The sequence below is a fragment of the Elephantulus edwardii genome, unplaced genomic scaffold (assembly GCF_000299155.1).
Source record: "Elephantulus edwardii isolate Elephantulus edwardi_28Jun2011 unplaced genomic scaffold, EleEdw1.0 scaffold00095, whole genome shotgun sequence".
In the NCBI taxonomy this organism is placed as follows: Eukaryota; Metazoa; Chordata; class Mammalia; order Macroscelidea; family Macroscelididae; genus Elephantulus; species Elephantulus edwardii.
The window spans coordinates 12,181,558-12,198,785 of record NW_006399845.1 but is presented as its reverse complement, the minus strand read 5'-3'; the positions used below and the strand labels follow the sequence as shown (position 1 = coordinate 12,198,785).

Below are 17,228 nucleotides of genomic sequence, written 5' to 3'. Positions count from 1 at the left end.
GCAGTTGGCGCAGGATAGAGCAGGGTTTAGAGCTGTTGTGCATAGGGTCGCTATGAGTCGGAAACGACTCGATGGCACATAACAACAACAACAACATTATGGTTATCACAAGAGTCCACAATTAAGGTTGCATAAGGAATGTACTTGGGACTGCGGGAGGGGTGCAGAGGGATTGTGTACCCGGGAGGGAGTGTTTCTTTTACTTTTGAAAGAGAGGAGTGAACTGGGGGTGGGGGAGAGCTGGGCGGGGAGAGAAGTGCAGCAATGAATGAATGGAAATCCAAAATCTCTGTAAATGCTCATTAAAATTATTAAAAAAAATAAAGCATAAAAAAAAAGAGTAAACCAGTCGCTAGGCAGACAGAGGCTACCCCCCACTGGCATGATCTGGTGCCCTGTTTTCTCAGTATGCAGTGGTGCAATCCTAGGAGGTCTCTGCTGTCTAGCCTGCCTTTATCTCTGACATCTGCCCTCCCCAAATTAGGTCCAGGCTGACTTCATGCTTCATAGATTCCCAGAGCAAGACCCACTTCACACTCCACAGATCCCAGAGCAAGATCTTCAGCTGGATATCAACTTTGGGTTCCTCCTGCACATGGAGATCCTTCAGACATTCATAAAGCCTTAATCAGAGCAGCTTGAAGAGCATGGTATCCTCAACTCAACACAATACAACTCATTGCCATCAAGTTGGATCTAACTCGCAGCTGACTCTCCAGCAGGTGTTTAGAGGTGGTAAATCACACGGAAGGAGATTCCCCATCTTTCTCCTGAGGAGCCACTGGTGAATATGAACCACGAGAGACGCTGTTTTTCGGGTTAGCAGCGAAGCTTCTTATAGACTAAGTCACCAAAGCTTTGAGTATGTCTCCAATGTTGCATGGGGTATATTTACACTAAGAAAACATTCTCTGTTTACTTGAGAGTCAGTTAACTGGCATGGTATGTTGTTATTGTTGTGAATCAACTCATAGCTGAACCTCTGGAGGGTTTTCAGAGGCACAGGAGGAGACTGTCCATCTTTCTCCTGTGGAGCAGGTGGTGGATTTGAACTGCTTGCCTTTGGACCACATGGTATACTCTGGTTGAAATTATTCACTTTCGCATAGCCTCTCTGAGAGTGTCTTCATCGGTATTGTATCACAACAGTACCTACCCCACAGGGTGCTGGTGAGGTTTAGAATACAATGAGCATTTAGAATGGTGTCTGGCATGCAGTGAGCGCTCAATAAATGTTACTTGTCAACATTATCCTTCATCGCTGAATCTTGCCCAGGCCTAAGACAAGTTGGAGAAAGTAGCTTCTCCAATTGGCTTCAAATGGTTTCCAGGGTAGTGAATTTTTGTCAGTGGCCCCATCTCCCTGCAAGCTCACCTGCTGTCCCTGCTCCAGGAGCTCATAGACACTGTTGGTGTAGACCCGGCGTTTAATACCAGCTCGGTCAGCGCTCTGAGGGGGCAGCTCGTGGAGGAAGCGAATGTTGGGGTCAGCCACGCTCAGGTCATCAGGCACCCCACAGTCCAATGGGAAGAGGATGTACAACCGTTGTCTCCCGGGCCCCCGTAGCATGTTTTTGTGACATTCATTATATATTTGGATTCGGGCCTGGAGTCCTGGAGTGGGGAGGCCCAAGAACAGAAGAGGAGAAGTCATTCTACTAGTTATGCTTCCCACCTGACCCAGGTCATTGTCCCCTCAGTGGCTGCAAGGGGACCAGGTGTCCAGTCCATGCTCATTGTATAAGAAACATGGAGAAACCATAAGCCTTAAATAAAAATATCTTCTGAAATCTTTAATAAAACAACAGTTTAAGTAGTGAAGAACATCATGCAAGCATTGTGCTCTTTTTAAAACTATCTGTATAACAATCAAATTGACAACAGCAATGGAAAAGATAGAAACTTCGTGGATAGTAAGTTTATGTTAACGGGAGATGGACAGCTCAGAAAAGGAGGGTGAGAATGGCTGTATGACTTGAAGAATGTTATCAGTGTCACTATAATGGCACATGTAGATTTTATTGAATGTTCTGTTGTATATATTCTCATCAGCAACAACAAAAAGAGGCCTAGAGAGGCAGAGAATCCAGGAACCCATACTACTCCTAACTCATTACCCCTATCCTTCTCCCCACTAAAAGAGCCCTTCGCCCTCGTATCTCCTTTCCCCAGATTTCTGTGTCATCTCTACCGCTTCCCATTATAGACTTCAGGGTTCTGAAAGGCAGGAAGTCTGAGAAAGGGACATTCCCAGGCCTTTGGCTCTAGACCCATTTCCTAAGGGAAGCCCAGGTAGTCAAGGGGAGAGAGTATGAGGCTTGGAAGAACCTTCACGTAGGCCTGCAAGTCAGAGAATGAGATACATGGACTCCATGGTATAGTATTAATGGTCCAGGCTCTGGACAGACTCAGGTTCAAATTCACTATGAAACACACATCCATGTGATTTTTAGATAAGCTACTTTACCTCTAGAAAGATACTTTTCTAATCTGTAGAGTGCTAATTATTATTTCTTCAGAGTGTGAATTTCTGGAGAAAATGCGCCTAGAGTATATACAAAGAATGCAGTAGATAATTATGAAAAAGAATTTATGGGTGTCCCAGGACACATCACTTAACGACTCTAAGTACCTATTCCTTACTGTAAACTTGGCGCAATAATAACTTCCTTCATGCCACAAGGGTTTTTTAGGAATCAGATGGTTTGTTGACTTGGAATTGCTTTGAAAAGTGTAGAGGATTCTAGAAGTGTAAGAGGCTGTGCATCTTATTGTTTGTCTGGTAGAGCTAGAAATAGAGGAAATAAGGGTGGCTCACCTGGCAGGATCAGCCGAAGGTATCCAACGTAAAACGACCAGGCCAGTCCATGGGCCACATTAAAGTTCCTTTTTTCACAGATTGCAGACACCTCAGCTGGGGTCTGGCCCTATGGAGAGCAGGGCAGGGCTGGGACCTCCATGATGGACATCCAGATCCCTCCTCTTCCAAGAATGCTTCCAATATCCGGATGACTGGCCCACTTCTCTGCCACCACAAAAGCTGCGGTCACTGCCACTCCAGCTCCACACCTTGTAGTCAACGCTTAGCCTATCCCAGAGCTCCTGGGATGAGCTCCTGGCAGATCACCCTACGCACAGCCTCCATTTTCCAGGCCCTCCCCTTCCGTTGTGTCATACCTGGAGGCTCAGGAGGATGTTCAGTGCCTGTGAGAGGCCCAGAAGGGCAAGTGTCCAAGAGAGGGGCAGTGTAGCCATGTCTGGGAGGAAGTAGAAATAGCAGGAGAGCAGCAGCATGCTTATACAGCGGATGGGGAAGCCAAAGCTGGCCTGCACAGCCCTCCAGAAGCTGCTCTGGTACCTGCAGGTGACAGCCCGACTCAGTCAGAGAAGTTAAAAAAGGGAGAGGGCGAGGGGGCCAAGAGAGTGGCACACATCGGGTGCCCAATCACCAGCACCATTCCTACAGAGTTACCTGGAGTGGATATGACACAGCTCCTCAGCCAGACTGCAGAGGCCCTTGAATAATAGTCCCAGCTGCACGGAGGCTAAGTGGAAGGCCAGCCAGTGGAGAGTGTGTTTTGGTGACTCCCCTAGCCACCAAAGGAGCACTAGGCAGGCACTCAGCAGAACCAAGGCTGCCTTCTGGATCCCGTGACCCCTGTGCCGTGGGATGGACGGATGTAGGCTGGAGTGGGGCATCTGTGGGCACCAAGAAACTTACTTACTTGGCAGCCTTCCTAGGACTGAGAGGCACCTGCTCCCCATCCCTTTCCCAAGTGCCACCCACACACACACCCAGAGAGTGTTCTTAGAGACACTTCTAGTGGACAGGCTAGGCATGCATCATCGTGGGGGCTCATATCCAGGAAAAAGGTTAGAGAAAGCAGAGCAGGTAGAAAAATGCCCACATGAGCAGAAATGCCCAGTGAGATCACCGGTGGTGAAGAAAGAAGCCAGAGACAGCCCAGACCTGGATTGAATGTGTCCCACACGGGCCCCACCCACTCAGGAAGCGGGGGGCTTGTGCGCCCCTCCTCTGAACTCCTGCTCAGAGGGGGGCCTTAGTCAACAAAGTGGGACACCAGCGTTCTGTTCTTTCGGGAGTCGACTCCTCAGGGTAGCCAGAAGTTGTCCACTCGCCTCTGGATCTCTGCCCCCACCACTACCCTCCACTCTTGTCTTTGAGCTCCTGCTGAGCTTGGGGGTCTTACCGTCACCTTCCTGACCCCAGGGATCCTGAAATATGACAGGGAAGGCAGGCTGGGCTCAACAGCTCCCAGAGATGAAGCTTCTCTAGACGCAGCCTGAAACGAAACATTAAAATAAATGGATGTTTTTCCTCACAACACTGCAGCCCTGGCGTTTTACCAGACCGCAACTTTGGGTGTGATGAGGGAGGGCACTTCCTGCTCCTAGACGGGGAGGAAGAGTTCTCCTTCAGGGCCCTTGAGAGAGCTGTGTGCCAGTCTGGGGTGGGGTGTAAGGCCTGAGGAGGCCGCCATCCTGTTTCCTTTTGCTGCCAACAGAGGTATATTCAGGGTGTAGCTGAGGTGGTGTGTGCCCTGGGTGCCTTTTCAGGAGGTGCCAATAAGCTGTTTCAATTCATCTCTATTTATTGTTGCTGTTTCCATTGCTAGCGGGGGAGATCATCCAGCAACATAAAACTAAAAAGGGTATCATAGGCACCCTTTTCCGGAGAACTGCCTCTAATTATTCCTGAAACTGGAAGCCCCGCAAAAAGATGAATGGACACAATAGTTGTTAACAATGAGGTTAGTATGTAAAAGATGATAAAGATAGCACAGAACAGGACAAGATTCAGATCAGTTGTTCACACTGAGGTCCCTACGAGCAGTAGTTGACTTGACAGCACTTAATGTCATCCCCCAAACCAAAAGGATTAAAAAACTTAGAATCATCTTTATCCACAATCATCAACATCTGCAATCCCTAAGCTCCACCCATCACGTAAGAAGAATGACTTTATCCAAGAAAATATGCACACTACATGATGCTATCCTTCCTGATGATTATTTGTTACGATTTCCAGATGCATAGTCTCTTTTTCTAAAGACTGTGACTTCAGGGAAAATGAACAAAATAATTTCTTATAAAGCAGAGCCTTTTGAGAAAAGAGCTTGTGGGAGCTGGAGACCCTCTGAAGAATGTGTCTTTGAGGAGAAAGTGAGCTTTGTTCTTACAGGAAGTGAGCTTGCCTGTGATTTCTCAGAGAGAGCCCAATGATACCAGCAAAAAAGTTGGTTGTTTGGAAAACCATAAAAATAAAATACTTAACATGCTTTAGACATCATGCTAAAGTGCTTACACATACTATTTCACCTAACACTCTGACAGTCATGTTGTTAGGTGTCGTTGAGTCACCTGCAACTCATAGTGACCCTATGCATACTAGCTCTGAACCCTGCCATATACTAAGCCAGTCTCACTGGAATGACACACCTAACCTCATTACACCAGTTACTGCATCGATCCATCTGCTCTGGGGTTTTCCTCTCCTCTCCTGAACCTCCGCCTTTCCAAGCATGATGTCCTTCTCTGAGAACTTCCTGGGAACATGCCCAAAGTATATGAGAAAGAGCTTCAAAATCCTTGCCTCCAAAGAGCAACTTGGTTTCACCCTCCCAAGGACAGATCTATTTGTTCTCTTGGTGATCCATGGTATGTTAAGTGCTCTTCTCCAGCACTAGAACTCAAAAGCATCAATTCTTCTTCTGTCATCCTTGTTCATTGTCCAGCTTTCTGACGTATAGCAAGTTATTGCAAAGACCATGGTCTGGATCAGGCACACTCTAATCTCTAGACTGACATTCTTGCTCTTTAGCACTCTGGACAGGTCTCTGACAGCAGATATTTCTAATGCCATTTTTCTTCTGATTGCCTGACTGCTAGTGCCAAGAGAGTTGATCGTGGAAACGAGCAAGCTGAAATTGTTAACAATCTCAATTAATCTCTTCTCCATCTATCCTGGTGCTTCCAATTGGCCTGGTGGTGACAGCAATACTATCTAGTAAAAACTCAAAAGACTTAACTGCCATCTAGTTTCTTCTAACTCATAGAGATCCTCCACTGGGTTTCTGAGGTTGTTAATTATAATAGAAGGAGACATTCCATCTTTCTTCCTCAGATCCTCTGGTGGATTTGAACCACCAGAAATACTTGGACTTTGGGTTAGCATCATTTTATTATGGTTTATTATGCATATTTTACAGATGAGTAATCTGAGTTCCATCTCACGTATTTTGGGCATGTTACCAGAAAGGACCAGCCCTTCAGAAGGGCATCAGGCTTAGAAGGATGGACAGACAGTTCAAGAGAGGAAGACCCTGGATGAAATAGATTGACTCAGTTACTGGGGTAAAAGGGATAAGTGTGTCAGAGGCAATGAGGTTGGCTCATAATAGAGTTCCAGAGATATTGTACATGAGGCCACTATGAGTTACAGGCAACTTGACAGCACATAAAAACAATGACAAACTGAGAGTCAGCAAAGTGAAATTACTTGTTCACAGTCCCCTAACTAGTAAGTAAAGGATTGGAGACTTGAAGCCAGGTGAGTTTCTCTGAAGCCCAGCTTAGTCTGTGCCTTGATTTCATGGGAAGAGGTAGAAGGCACCAGAATCATATTTCATGTCAACAGTTCGCTGAGTAGGAGTTGAGGGATTGATTATCTTTGGGTGCTTCTTAGCAAGCTGATGAGCTGATTCAAAGGTAGGATCAGGTCTGAGGTATAGGGCTCAGCGAGCAACCACAGACAGCAGTAGTTCAGACCTGCCCAAATCAAAGGGCCCTTCCTCACTTCAGAACTAGACACAAGAAGGTACACAAATTTATTATAAAGGCCAATGGCTTCTCAGAAGCAGTGATGCTTCCTAGAAAATTCCTTTTTGAAAATAATTTCTCAAGAATGGGTATTTCTTACACTCTTTCTCCTCTGCAAATATTGTTGTTAGGTGTGTCAAGTCAAATACAACTGATAGTGACCCTATAATCAACAGATTTGAACCCTGTCCTATGCTGTGCCATACTCACAACCTCTGATAGATGAGCTCACTGTTGCAGTCAAAGTGTCAATCTGTCTGACTGACTCTCTGAAAGAGACATATCTATTTGTTCTTTTGGCAGTCCATGATATTCAGCACTCTTCTCCACCATGGCGTTCAAAGGCATTAATTCTTCGGTCATCCTTATTGTCCATCTCTCAGAAGCATAGCAAGTGATTGAAAAGACCATAGCCTGAATCAGGTGTGCCTGAAAGTTGGACAATGAGTAAAGATTATGGAGGGTAAGTCAATACCTTTGAGTTGTGGTATTGAAGATGAACATCCCATAGATGCCAGAAGTACAAATATGTCTTAGAGGAGGTGCAACCAAGATACTCCTTAGAAGCAAGGATAGTGAAACTCCTCTCACACGCTTTGTACATGTTGTTAGGTGGGGCCAGTCCTTGGAGAAAGATACCATACTTGGAAAGATGGAAGGTCAGTGAAGGAGGGGAAGACCCTCAATGAGATGACACAGTAACTGTAACAATGGACTCAAGTATAACAAAGATAGCGTGGCACAGGATATGTCAGGGTTCAGATTCATTGTTCATAGGGTGTAGTTGATATGATGGTACTTAAAAATGACAACATGGAACAGAACAGCTCGTGAGCATGGCAGGCCAGGTCCTGCTGTCATGATATCTACAGGTGGGCAGGAGAAATTGGTATTATGTGCTTGTCCTTAGAGAAGGACATCATGTTCGGGAGGGTGGAGGGACAGCACAGGAGGGGAAGGCCCTCTATGAGGTGCAGCTTCTTGCCACTAGGCCACCAGAGCTCCTTAGGAATTATGTTTTATCTAAAGATTACGTTTTGTACTATTCACAGCTTCACTATATTAAAGCTACTAATCTAGGAGTATGAAATTTTTTTCCCCAAATTATATTTGTCTCTTCTGGTGTCTTGTAAATAAAAAAAATCTAACACATTGGGTTAGTTCTGACTTGTACTTCAGAATTTTTCTGACTTATTCTACAAGCTAGATCCAGCGGCTCTCTTTTTTTAATCTCTGGGATTTTCCATTTATAGCAGTATGTCATCTGCAAACAAAAATACTTTCATATCTGGGCCATCTTTACTTCCCTTTCTTTCTTCTTGTTTTGTCTAGGACTTCTAGAATAGTGAAACCAGAATGGTGAAAATGGGCATCTTAGTTTCATTTTCATTTTCAAGGGAAGACTTTTAGTCTTCTCTATTAAAAATAATAAGAGTCTCCCTCCAATCCTGATGCCACACTCCTCTTCATAGAGTCCAGCTTCTTGGATAATTTTCTCAGTATATAGATTGAACAGGTATGGAGACAGAATACACCCTTGACTCACTCCCTTCCCAATTCCAAACCATGCAGTGTTCCCCTGCTCCATTCGCACAACAGCCAGGTATAGGTTCCTCATGATCATAATCAAGTGCTCTGGGATTCCCATTCTTCTCAATGTCAGCCACAACTTGTCGTGATCCACACAGTTAAATGCCTTTGCATAGTCAATAAAGCATAAGTAGACATTCTTAAGGTACTCTTTACTTTCATTCAGGACCCATCTGACATCAGCAATGATATTCCTGGTGCCACGGCCTCTTCTAAATCCCACTTGGACTTCTGGCAATTCCCTATCTATCTATGTACTTGTTCCAGCTGTTTTTTAATAATCTTCAGCTGTATTTTGCTAGCATGTGATATCAATGATATTGTTCGATAATTTCCACATTCAGTTAGTTGGATCACCCTTCTTGGGTATAGGAACAAATATGGACCTCTTCCAATCCATTGACCAGATAGCTGTCCTCCAAATTTCCTGGCAAAAACTGATGAGTGTATCCAAGGCTGCATCTGTTAATTGAAACAAGTCAATTGGTATCCCATCAATTCCTGGGGCCTTATTTTTTACCAACGCCTTTAAAACAGCTTCCAATTCCTCTTTCATTATCATTGACTCTTGTTTATGTTGTACTTCCTTAAATTTTACAGTGTTAATCAATTCTTTCTGGTACAGTGACTCTATGTATTCCCTCCATCTTCTTTTGATGTTATCTGAGTCACTCAATACACTTCCCATAGCATCTTACAACATTGCAACACGAGGCTTAAATTTATTTTCCAGTTCTTTCACCTTGAGAAATGCAGAGCGAGAGCTTCCCTTTTTATTCTCCAATGCCAGCTCTCTGCACATTCCATTATAGTACTTTGCTTTGTCCTCCCAAGCTTTGAAACTGTCTTTTCAGTAAACTTCAACACGTTTTCCTTTATGTTCCCAATGTTCCAGTGCAATCGTTAGAGTCTCTTCTGAAATCCATTTTGGTTTTTTCTTTCTCCTTTGTTTTTGTAATGACCTTTTACTTTCTTCATGGATGATATCCTTGATATCATCTCACAACTCAACTGGTCTTCTTTCATTGGTGCTCAATGACTCAAACCTATTCCTAAAATGATCATGAAATTCTGATGGAATTGATTCAAGATCATATCTTGGTTCTTGTGGACTTATTTTCATTTTCTTCTGCTTCAATATGAACTTGCATATGAGTAGTTGCTGATCTGACCCACAGTCTGCCCCAGCCTAGTTTTGACTGCTGAAATTGAACTTCTCCAATGATTTCTTCAACAAATGTAATAAATTTGATTCCTATGCAGCTCATTGGGTGAAATCCACTTGTAAAGTCATCTTTCATGTCTTTTAGAAAAGATATTTGCAATAAATAAATAATTGTAAATAAAAAATTCAATTATTCTATTTCCAGCTTATCTATCACCAAGCTTGTATTTTCCAATTACTGTTCCTTCCTCATTGTTTCCTACTTTTATGTTCCAGTCACCAATTATCCTTAATGCATCCTGATTGCATGTTCAGTCAATTTCAGACATCAAAATTTGGTAAAAATTCTAAATTTCTTCCTCTTTGGCACTAGGAGTATATACTTGAATAATAGTCATGTTAATGGATCTTCCCTGTATGCGTATGGATATTATCCTATCACCCACAACATTGTATTTCAGGATAGAATTTGAAATTAACTTTCTAATTATGAAAGAAATACCATTCTTCTTCTGTTTTTCATTCCCTGAATAGTATCTCATATGATTATCTGGTTCAAAGTGTCCATAGCTGGTCCATCAAATCTCACTAATGCCTAATATGTCATCAATGACCTGCGTTATGCAGATGACACTACCTTGTTTGCTGAAAGTGAGGAGGATTTGAAGCACTTATTGCAGAAGATCAAGAAATGCGGCCTTCAGTAGGGATTACATCTCAAAGTCAAGAAAACAAAGATTCTTACCACTGGACCTATAGGTAGTGTCATTATAGACGGAGAGGAGATTGAAACTGTCAACAGCTTCATCTTGCTTGGGTCCACAATTAACACCCTTGGTACAAGCAGTCAGGAAATAAGGAGATGGATTGCACTGAGTAAATCTTCAGTTAGGTACCTTTCCAAGTTATTGAGAAGTAGTGATGTCAGTTTGAGGACTAAGGTGCATCTGACTCAGGCTGTGGTCTTGCTGATTACTAGCTATGCATCTGAGACTTGGATGATGAATAAGGATGACTTTGAGCTGTGGTGTTGGAGAAGAGAACTGAATATTTCATGAACGACCAAGAAAACAAATAGATATGTCTTGGAGAGAGTGCAGCCAGAGTGCTCTTTGGAGGCAAGAATGATGAGGCTTCGCCTCACATACTTTGGACATGTTGCTAGGAGGTGATATTCCTTGGAGAGGGATGTGATGTTGGGAAGGGTGGAGGGTTGGAGAAGGAGAGGAAGACCCTCAACCAGGTGGATTGACAGGGTGACTGCTGCAATGGGCTCTTGTGGGTCAGGATGTATGAGCATGGCACACAAAACAGGACTGGTTTCAGATCTTTTGTTCATAGGGTCACCATGAGTCATACTCGACTTGAAGGCACCCAACAACAACATTAACAATAATATTGGTTGTTGGTTTTGCATATATGTCCTTGATTATGTTGAGGGATTTCTCAGATTATTCCTATTTTGATGAAAGTTTTTATCAGAAAGGATAATAGAATTTCTCAAATTCCTTTTCTACATCAACTAAGATGAAAATGAGGTTGATTTCCTTTGTTTTCCTTATATGGTAAATTACACTGATGGATTTTCTGATGTTGAGCCTGTATTCCAGGTATGAATCCTACTCAATCATGACTTAACATTTTCTAAATATGGCTTTGAATTCTGTTCACTAAAATAGTGTTAAACATTTTAGTGTCTATATTCATGAAGGATATTTACTTGTAATTGTGTTTTTTGGATGTCTTTACCTAGTTTTGATATCAGAGTTATGCTGGCTTCATGGAATGAGTTTTGGTATGTTCTTCCTTCTATGTCTTGGAAGAGTTTGAATTGAATTGATATAATTTCTTCTCTGATGATTGGTAGAACTCTCCAGTGAAACCATGTGGTTGAGGGTTTGATTTTTTTGGTTGGTTGGTAGGTAGGTTAGGTTTTGTGCAATTTTTTTATAACATATTCAATCACTGTATCTTTGAACACCCTAAAGTTACTAATTTTTTCCTAGTCTATGGTATAAAGGGATTACCAAATACATAATCTGAAAAGGATAAAATTGATGAATGGTACCTTCTAGAGATTAAATCTTTGTGCTCATAAAAAACTTTTCCAACATTGTGAAAAGAAAACCAACTGGTTGGGAACAAACATTTGGCAGTATTGTCTCAGTCAAGGGTCTCAAAATAACAAAAGTTTAGAGAATACCACAGGACCTCCAGAATAAAAAGGCTGATAATCCAATTACAAAATGGGCAAAAGACATGGAGACTGAAGAGGACATTCAGATGGCCCACAGATACATGAAGAATGCTCCAAATCATTGGCAGTAAAAAAAGATGCAAATCAAAACTATAATGAGTTACCATCATACCCCAGTAACAGTGGCAAAGTTTAGCATGGCATCAAATAATAAAGCTTGGAGAGGATGTGGTGAGATAGGAACTCTTATACGTTGTTGATGGGAGACTGTTTGGTGTTTCCTCAAAAAGATGAACAGAAATTCCATATGACCCAGCTATTCCACTGCTTGGAATATACCCTGAGAAAATGAGAACTGAGGCACAAACTGAGACTTGTACACCAATGTTCATAGTAGCATTATTCACCATTGCAAGATCATGGAAACAGTCCACATGCCTAACCACAGTGGTATCGATTGAGAAATTATGGTACATTCACACAATGGAATACTACACAGCATGCTCAAGCAATGATTTTATAAATTACTACCTAACATGGGAGGGACTGGAGAGCATTACGCTAAGTAAATTAACTCAGTCTCATAAAGACAAATACTGTATAGGACCATTATTTTACGAGGGTCCAAGGGGGAAAGGGCTTAAACATAGGATCATACAATTTGATGAGTGGAGGGAGGGATTGGTAAAGGAAAGGGGAAAGGTTCAGTGTGAAAACCAATATGAACTTTATTAACTTTGTATGTACACCAGTATAAAATGAAATGTTTAAAAAGTTACTAAAATGACATTTTTAAAATGTTACTCATTTTGTTATTGTGTATTGTTGAGTAGGTACTGATCCATAGATGATATAGTGGGCTTTCATTTTTCTTTTTTTAGTGGTCTTTCAAAGACAGTAAATTGCATGGGAGGAGATTGCTCATCTTTCCCAAGCAGAGCACCTGGTGGACTCAAATCTCATACTTCAGCATTGGCAGTACAGTTCCTTACCACTATGAAGTCCAATTTACTTTTGTTCTTGTCGCTTGTGCTAAGAAGCCATTGCTTAATCAAAATCACGATTTTCTTCTAAGAATTTTAACATGTTAGCTCTTATATTTGGGTATTTTATTTATTTTGAGCTAAGTTTTGCTTCAGTATGAATTAAGGGTTCAAGTTCATGTTTTACATGTGAATATGAAGTTTCCCCAGCATCATGTATTAAAAAGATTATTCTTTTCCCTCTTTCCTTATTTTGGCACCCCATGAAAAACAGTTGACCATACATGGGAGGCATTATTTCTGAGTTTTCAGTTCTATCCAATTCATCTTTATGTCTCTCATACTGTAGCTTCATAGTAAGTTATGAAATTGGATAACATGAATCCTCCAAACTTGTTCCTGTTTTTCAAGGTGTTTGGCTATTTTGGGGTTCCTTATAAATTTGAAGTCAGTTCATAAATTTCTGCAAAGAAGCCAGCTAAAATTTTGGTAAGAATGACATTGACTTTATCTGGGGAATATTATCATCTTAACAATTTTTTTTTCTTATCTACCCTTAAAATTTCTTTGAACAATTTTTGTAGTTTTTAGAATATAATTTTTTATTCTATTGTAAAATATAGTCCCAAGTGTTTTACTCTTTGTGGTGTTATCATAAATGGCATTGTTTTCTTAATTACTTCTACAGTTCTGTAGATGGTTTTTAAATTTCAAATAAGAAGCACATCACAGCCATATTGGGAGCTCAATAAAAATAAAATTGCACTTGAATGATAGAAGAGTTTGAAAATAGTGGTGATGACTGCATAATATGTTGTTGTTGTTGTTGTTAGGAGTTATTGAGTCAAGTACGACCCACAACGACCCTATGAGCACCAGATCTGATCCCTGTGCTATCTTCTGCCATCCTCACACTTCCTGACACATTAAAGGCCTTTACTGCAGTCACTGTGTCAATCCACCTGGCCAAGGGTCTTCCTCTACTTCACCAAACCCCTGCTTTTCTGAGCATCAAGTCTCTCTCCAAAGAAAAACCCCTCCTAGCAACATACCCAAAATGTGTGAGGTGAAGTTTATCATCTTTTCCTCCAAACAGCACTCTGGTTACACTTTCTCCAAAACATATCTGTTTGTTCTTTTGGCATTCATGGAATGTTCAGCACTCATCTCCAATTTTACTGATTATTAAGACACATTCTTAGAAGTAAAAATGCTAGGTTGAAGATTATTCATATTTTGATTGTTGTTGTTATGTGCCATGGAGTCACCTTTGACTCATCTTGTAATGACCCTATGCACAGTAGTTCTGAACTCTGTCATATCTGGAGCCAGTCTCACTATCTCTAACATACCTGCCCCTATTATTACCCCAGTTACGGTATCAATCCATCTTATCCAGAGACTTCCTCTCTTGCATTGTTCCTTCACCAAGGACTGGTCCCTCCTGGCAACATGCCAAAGTATGTGATACAGCGCTTCAAAATCCTTGCCTCTGGAGAGCAAGTTGGTTTCATCCTCTCTAGAACAGACCTGTTTGTTCTCTTGGCAGTTCATGGTATATTCAGTACTCTTCTCAAGCACCACAACTCAAAGGCATCAATTTTTCTTCTGTCATCTTTAGTCATTGTCCAACTCTCTGATGTAAAGCAAGTGATTGTGAAGACCATGGCCTGGATCAGGCACAGCTGAGTCTCTAGACTGACATCTTTTCACTTCAGCACTATGGAGAGGTCCCTGACAGCAGTCTTTCCCAATGCAATTCATCTTCTGATTTTCTGGTTGTTGGTTCCGAGAAGGTTGAGTGTAGAGAAAAGTGGGTTGAGATTGTTGACAATCTCAATCTCTTCTCCATCTATCGTAGTACTGTCAATTGGCCCAGTGGCGAGCATCTTTGTTTTCTTGATGTTGAGCTTTAATTCAAATTGAAGACTTCAGGCCTTGATTTTCTGAAGTAGATGTTTTTCAGATCCTTCTCAGTTTCCTTAATAATACACAACTTTCCTACATTCATACTTCTCACATTCCACGTTCCAATCACTAACATCTGCTTATAACTGTTCCTCTTTCTTTGTGTTTCCCAACACGAGTCCTCAGCTTCTAGTGTCATATCTGCTAGTCTAATCTAAGTGTGCTCTATTATACATAGGCTCTTCAAAGGCCTGCTATTTTGGAAATTCAATGTTTGCTTTGGAAACTACAATGAGAAAATAAAAAACATCCCACATCCTAAACTCCCAACATTAACAGATTGGTAAATGACGACACATGTCTAGAATGGCACAGTGAAGAGTCACATCGAATGATAATTTATGAACATGAAAGACGTTTATAGTATGTAGTTAAGTCACAGAACTAAGAACAAACTGTTGTTCTTCTGTGCCACAGTGTTGATCCCGATTAATAGCAACTCATATGATGCAATTTTGTTATATATGCTGAATTATATTTTGCTGTTGTTGTTGTTGTTATGTCAGAGTAGCCTGCTAATTGTAGCAACCATGCTCTATCCTGAATCAACTTCACTGTTTCTGACACCCCTACCCTCATTACCCTAGTTACTGTGTCAATCTATCTTATCTGAGGTCTTCACCCGCTTTGTCCCTCTATACTTCCAAGCATGATGTCCTTCTCCAAGGACAGGACCCTCCTGGCAACATGCCCAAAATATATGAGATGGAACCTTGTAATTCTTGCTTCTAAGGAACAGCTTGTCTTCACCCTTTCCAGGACAGACCTGTTACGGCAGTCTATAGTATATGTTCAATACTCTTCTCTAGCACCACAACTCAAAGGCATTAATTCTTCTTCAGTCCCCTATCGTCATTGTCCAGCTCTTTGATGCATAACAGGTAACTGCAAAGACCGTGGCTTGCATCAGGCTCACCTTAGTCTCTAGGCTGACATCATTGCTCTTTAGCACTCTGGAGAGATCCCTTACAGCAGATTTTCCTAAAGCAATTTGACTTTTTATTTCCTGACTGCTGATGCCATGAGTGTTGATTGTGAAACCAAGCAAGATGAAGTTGTTAACAGTTTCAATCTCTTCTCTATCTATCAAGATGCTACCAATTGACCTAGTGGTGAGAATCTTTGTTTTCTTGATATTCAGCATCAATCCATATTGCAAACTATAGTCCTTGACCCTCTGCAGCAAACGCTTCAGGCCCATCTCAGTTTTAGCAACCAACCAGTGCTATGAATTATATTTATATATAGTTAAATGATACATATAATTATATATATATGAACATGATATTAACTTTTAAGTAACATGATGTGGTGAAAGCACTGGTGTGAAATTTATGAAAATGAATGATGAAGGACATTGTGGCTTCCTCCTTGTTCTCTTTCTTGGACCCCTCACTCTGGGGGAAGCCTATTGCTACATCATATGGACACTCAAGTGGCCCAATGAAGAGAGTATAAGACCTCTCCTCTTAGCAACAACCAACAAAAACTTACTGGATGTATAAAGCAGACACAAATTCCTTAGGCTTCATCAAGTCTTTGGATGAACACAGCCCTGACTGAAATTTCATGAGAAACTCTAGGTGGAGTTACAGAGCTACTCCAAAATTCTTGAATCTGAGAAAATGATTTTTTATTGTTTTAAGGCACTGAATTTTGGGATAATTTGTTAACACAATAATAGATAATAATAATAATACAGAGTAACTTTAGACATTGTTTTGTTTATTTTTAATATTTTCATTTCATAAACATGGATAATTTGTATAATCAAAACTGAGAAGAAAACAAATCTAAAGGAGAAAAACAGAAATAAAGTTCAACTTGAGGTTCATTGGCACAGGTGTGTGTGTTCCAAATGGGGAAACTCTGATCTTTAACAATTTGAGAGATGCAAATCAAAACAACTATGAGATATCATCTCACCCCAGTCAGGATAGCAACATTTAACAGAACAGCAAACAGCAAATGCTGGCGAGGTTATGGAGAAACTGGAACTGTTATTCACTGTTGGTGGGAGTGTAAAATGGTGCAATCACTATGGAAGGCTGTATGGCGCTTTCTCAGAAAATTGCAAACAGAAATATCATTTGATCTAGCAATTCTACTACTGGCAATTTGCCCTAAAGAAACCGTAACTGCCACCCAAGCAGATATATGCACACCCATGTTTATTGCATCTTTATTCATAATAGCAAAGAGCTGGAAACAACCCAAGTGCCCATCAACAAACAAATGCATAGAGAAGCTCTGCTATATTCACACAATGGAATATTATGCAATAATGAAAAACAAGGAACTCATGAAATATTATGCAAAATGGATGACCCTGGAGGACATTATGCTGAGTGAAATATATCAGTCACAAAAGGACAAATATTGCACAGGGCCACTGTTGTAAAACGGGACTGACATCAGGGTTGAGGGAAAACAGAAAAGGAGGGGAGGAATGATGTATATTGCATTGATACAGATCAGGGAGAGA

General features: G+C 41.3%; 1 protein-coding gene across 1 annotated transcript in view; it reads right to left on the bottom strand.

Annotated features, from left to right (window-relative positions):
* The window catches only part of TMEM173 (transmembrane protein 173), a 6,916-nt gene extending 3,217 nt beyond the window's left edge, over positions 1–3,699 (bottom strand). Inside the window, exons 1-4 of the mRNA XM_006891232.1 lie at positions 3,473–3,699; positions 3,178–3,358; positions 2,819–2,927; positions 1,376–1,614 (exon numbers count right to left, since the gene is read on the bottom strand). Of these exons, the coding sequence (XP_006891294.1) occupies positions 1,376–1,614; positions 2,819–2,927; positions 3,178–3,358; positions 3,473–3,699 (756 nt within the window). The remainder of the gene's footprint in view (positions 1–1,375; positions 1,615–2,818; positions 2,928–3,177; positions 3,359–3,472) is intronic.
* Between the last annotated feature and the right edge of the window lie 13,529 nt (positions 3,700–17,228).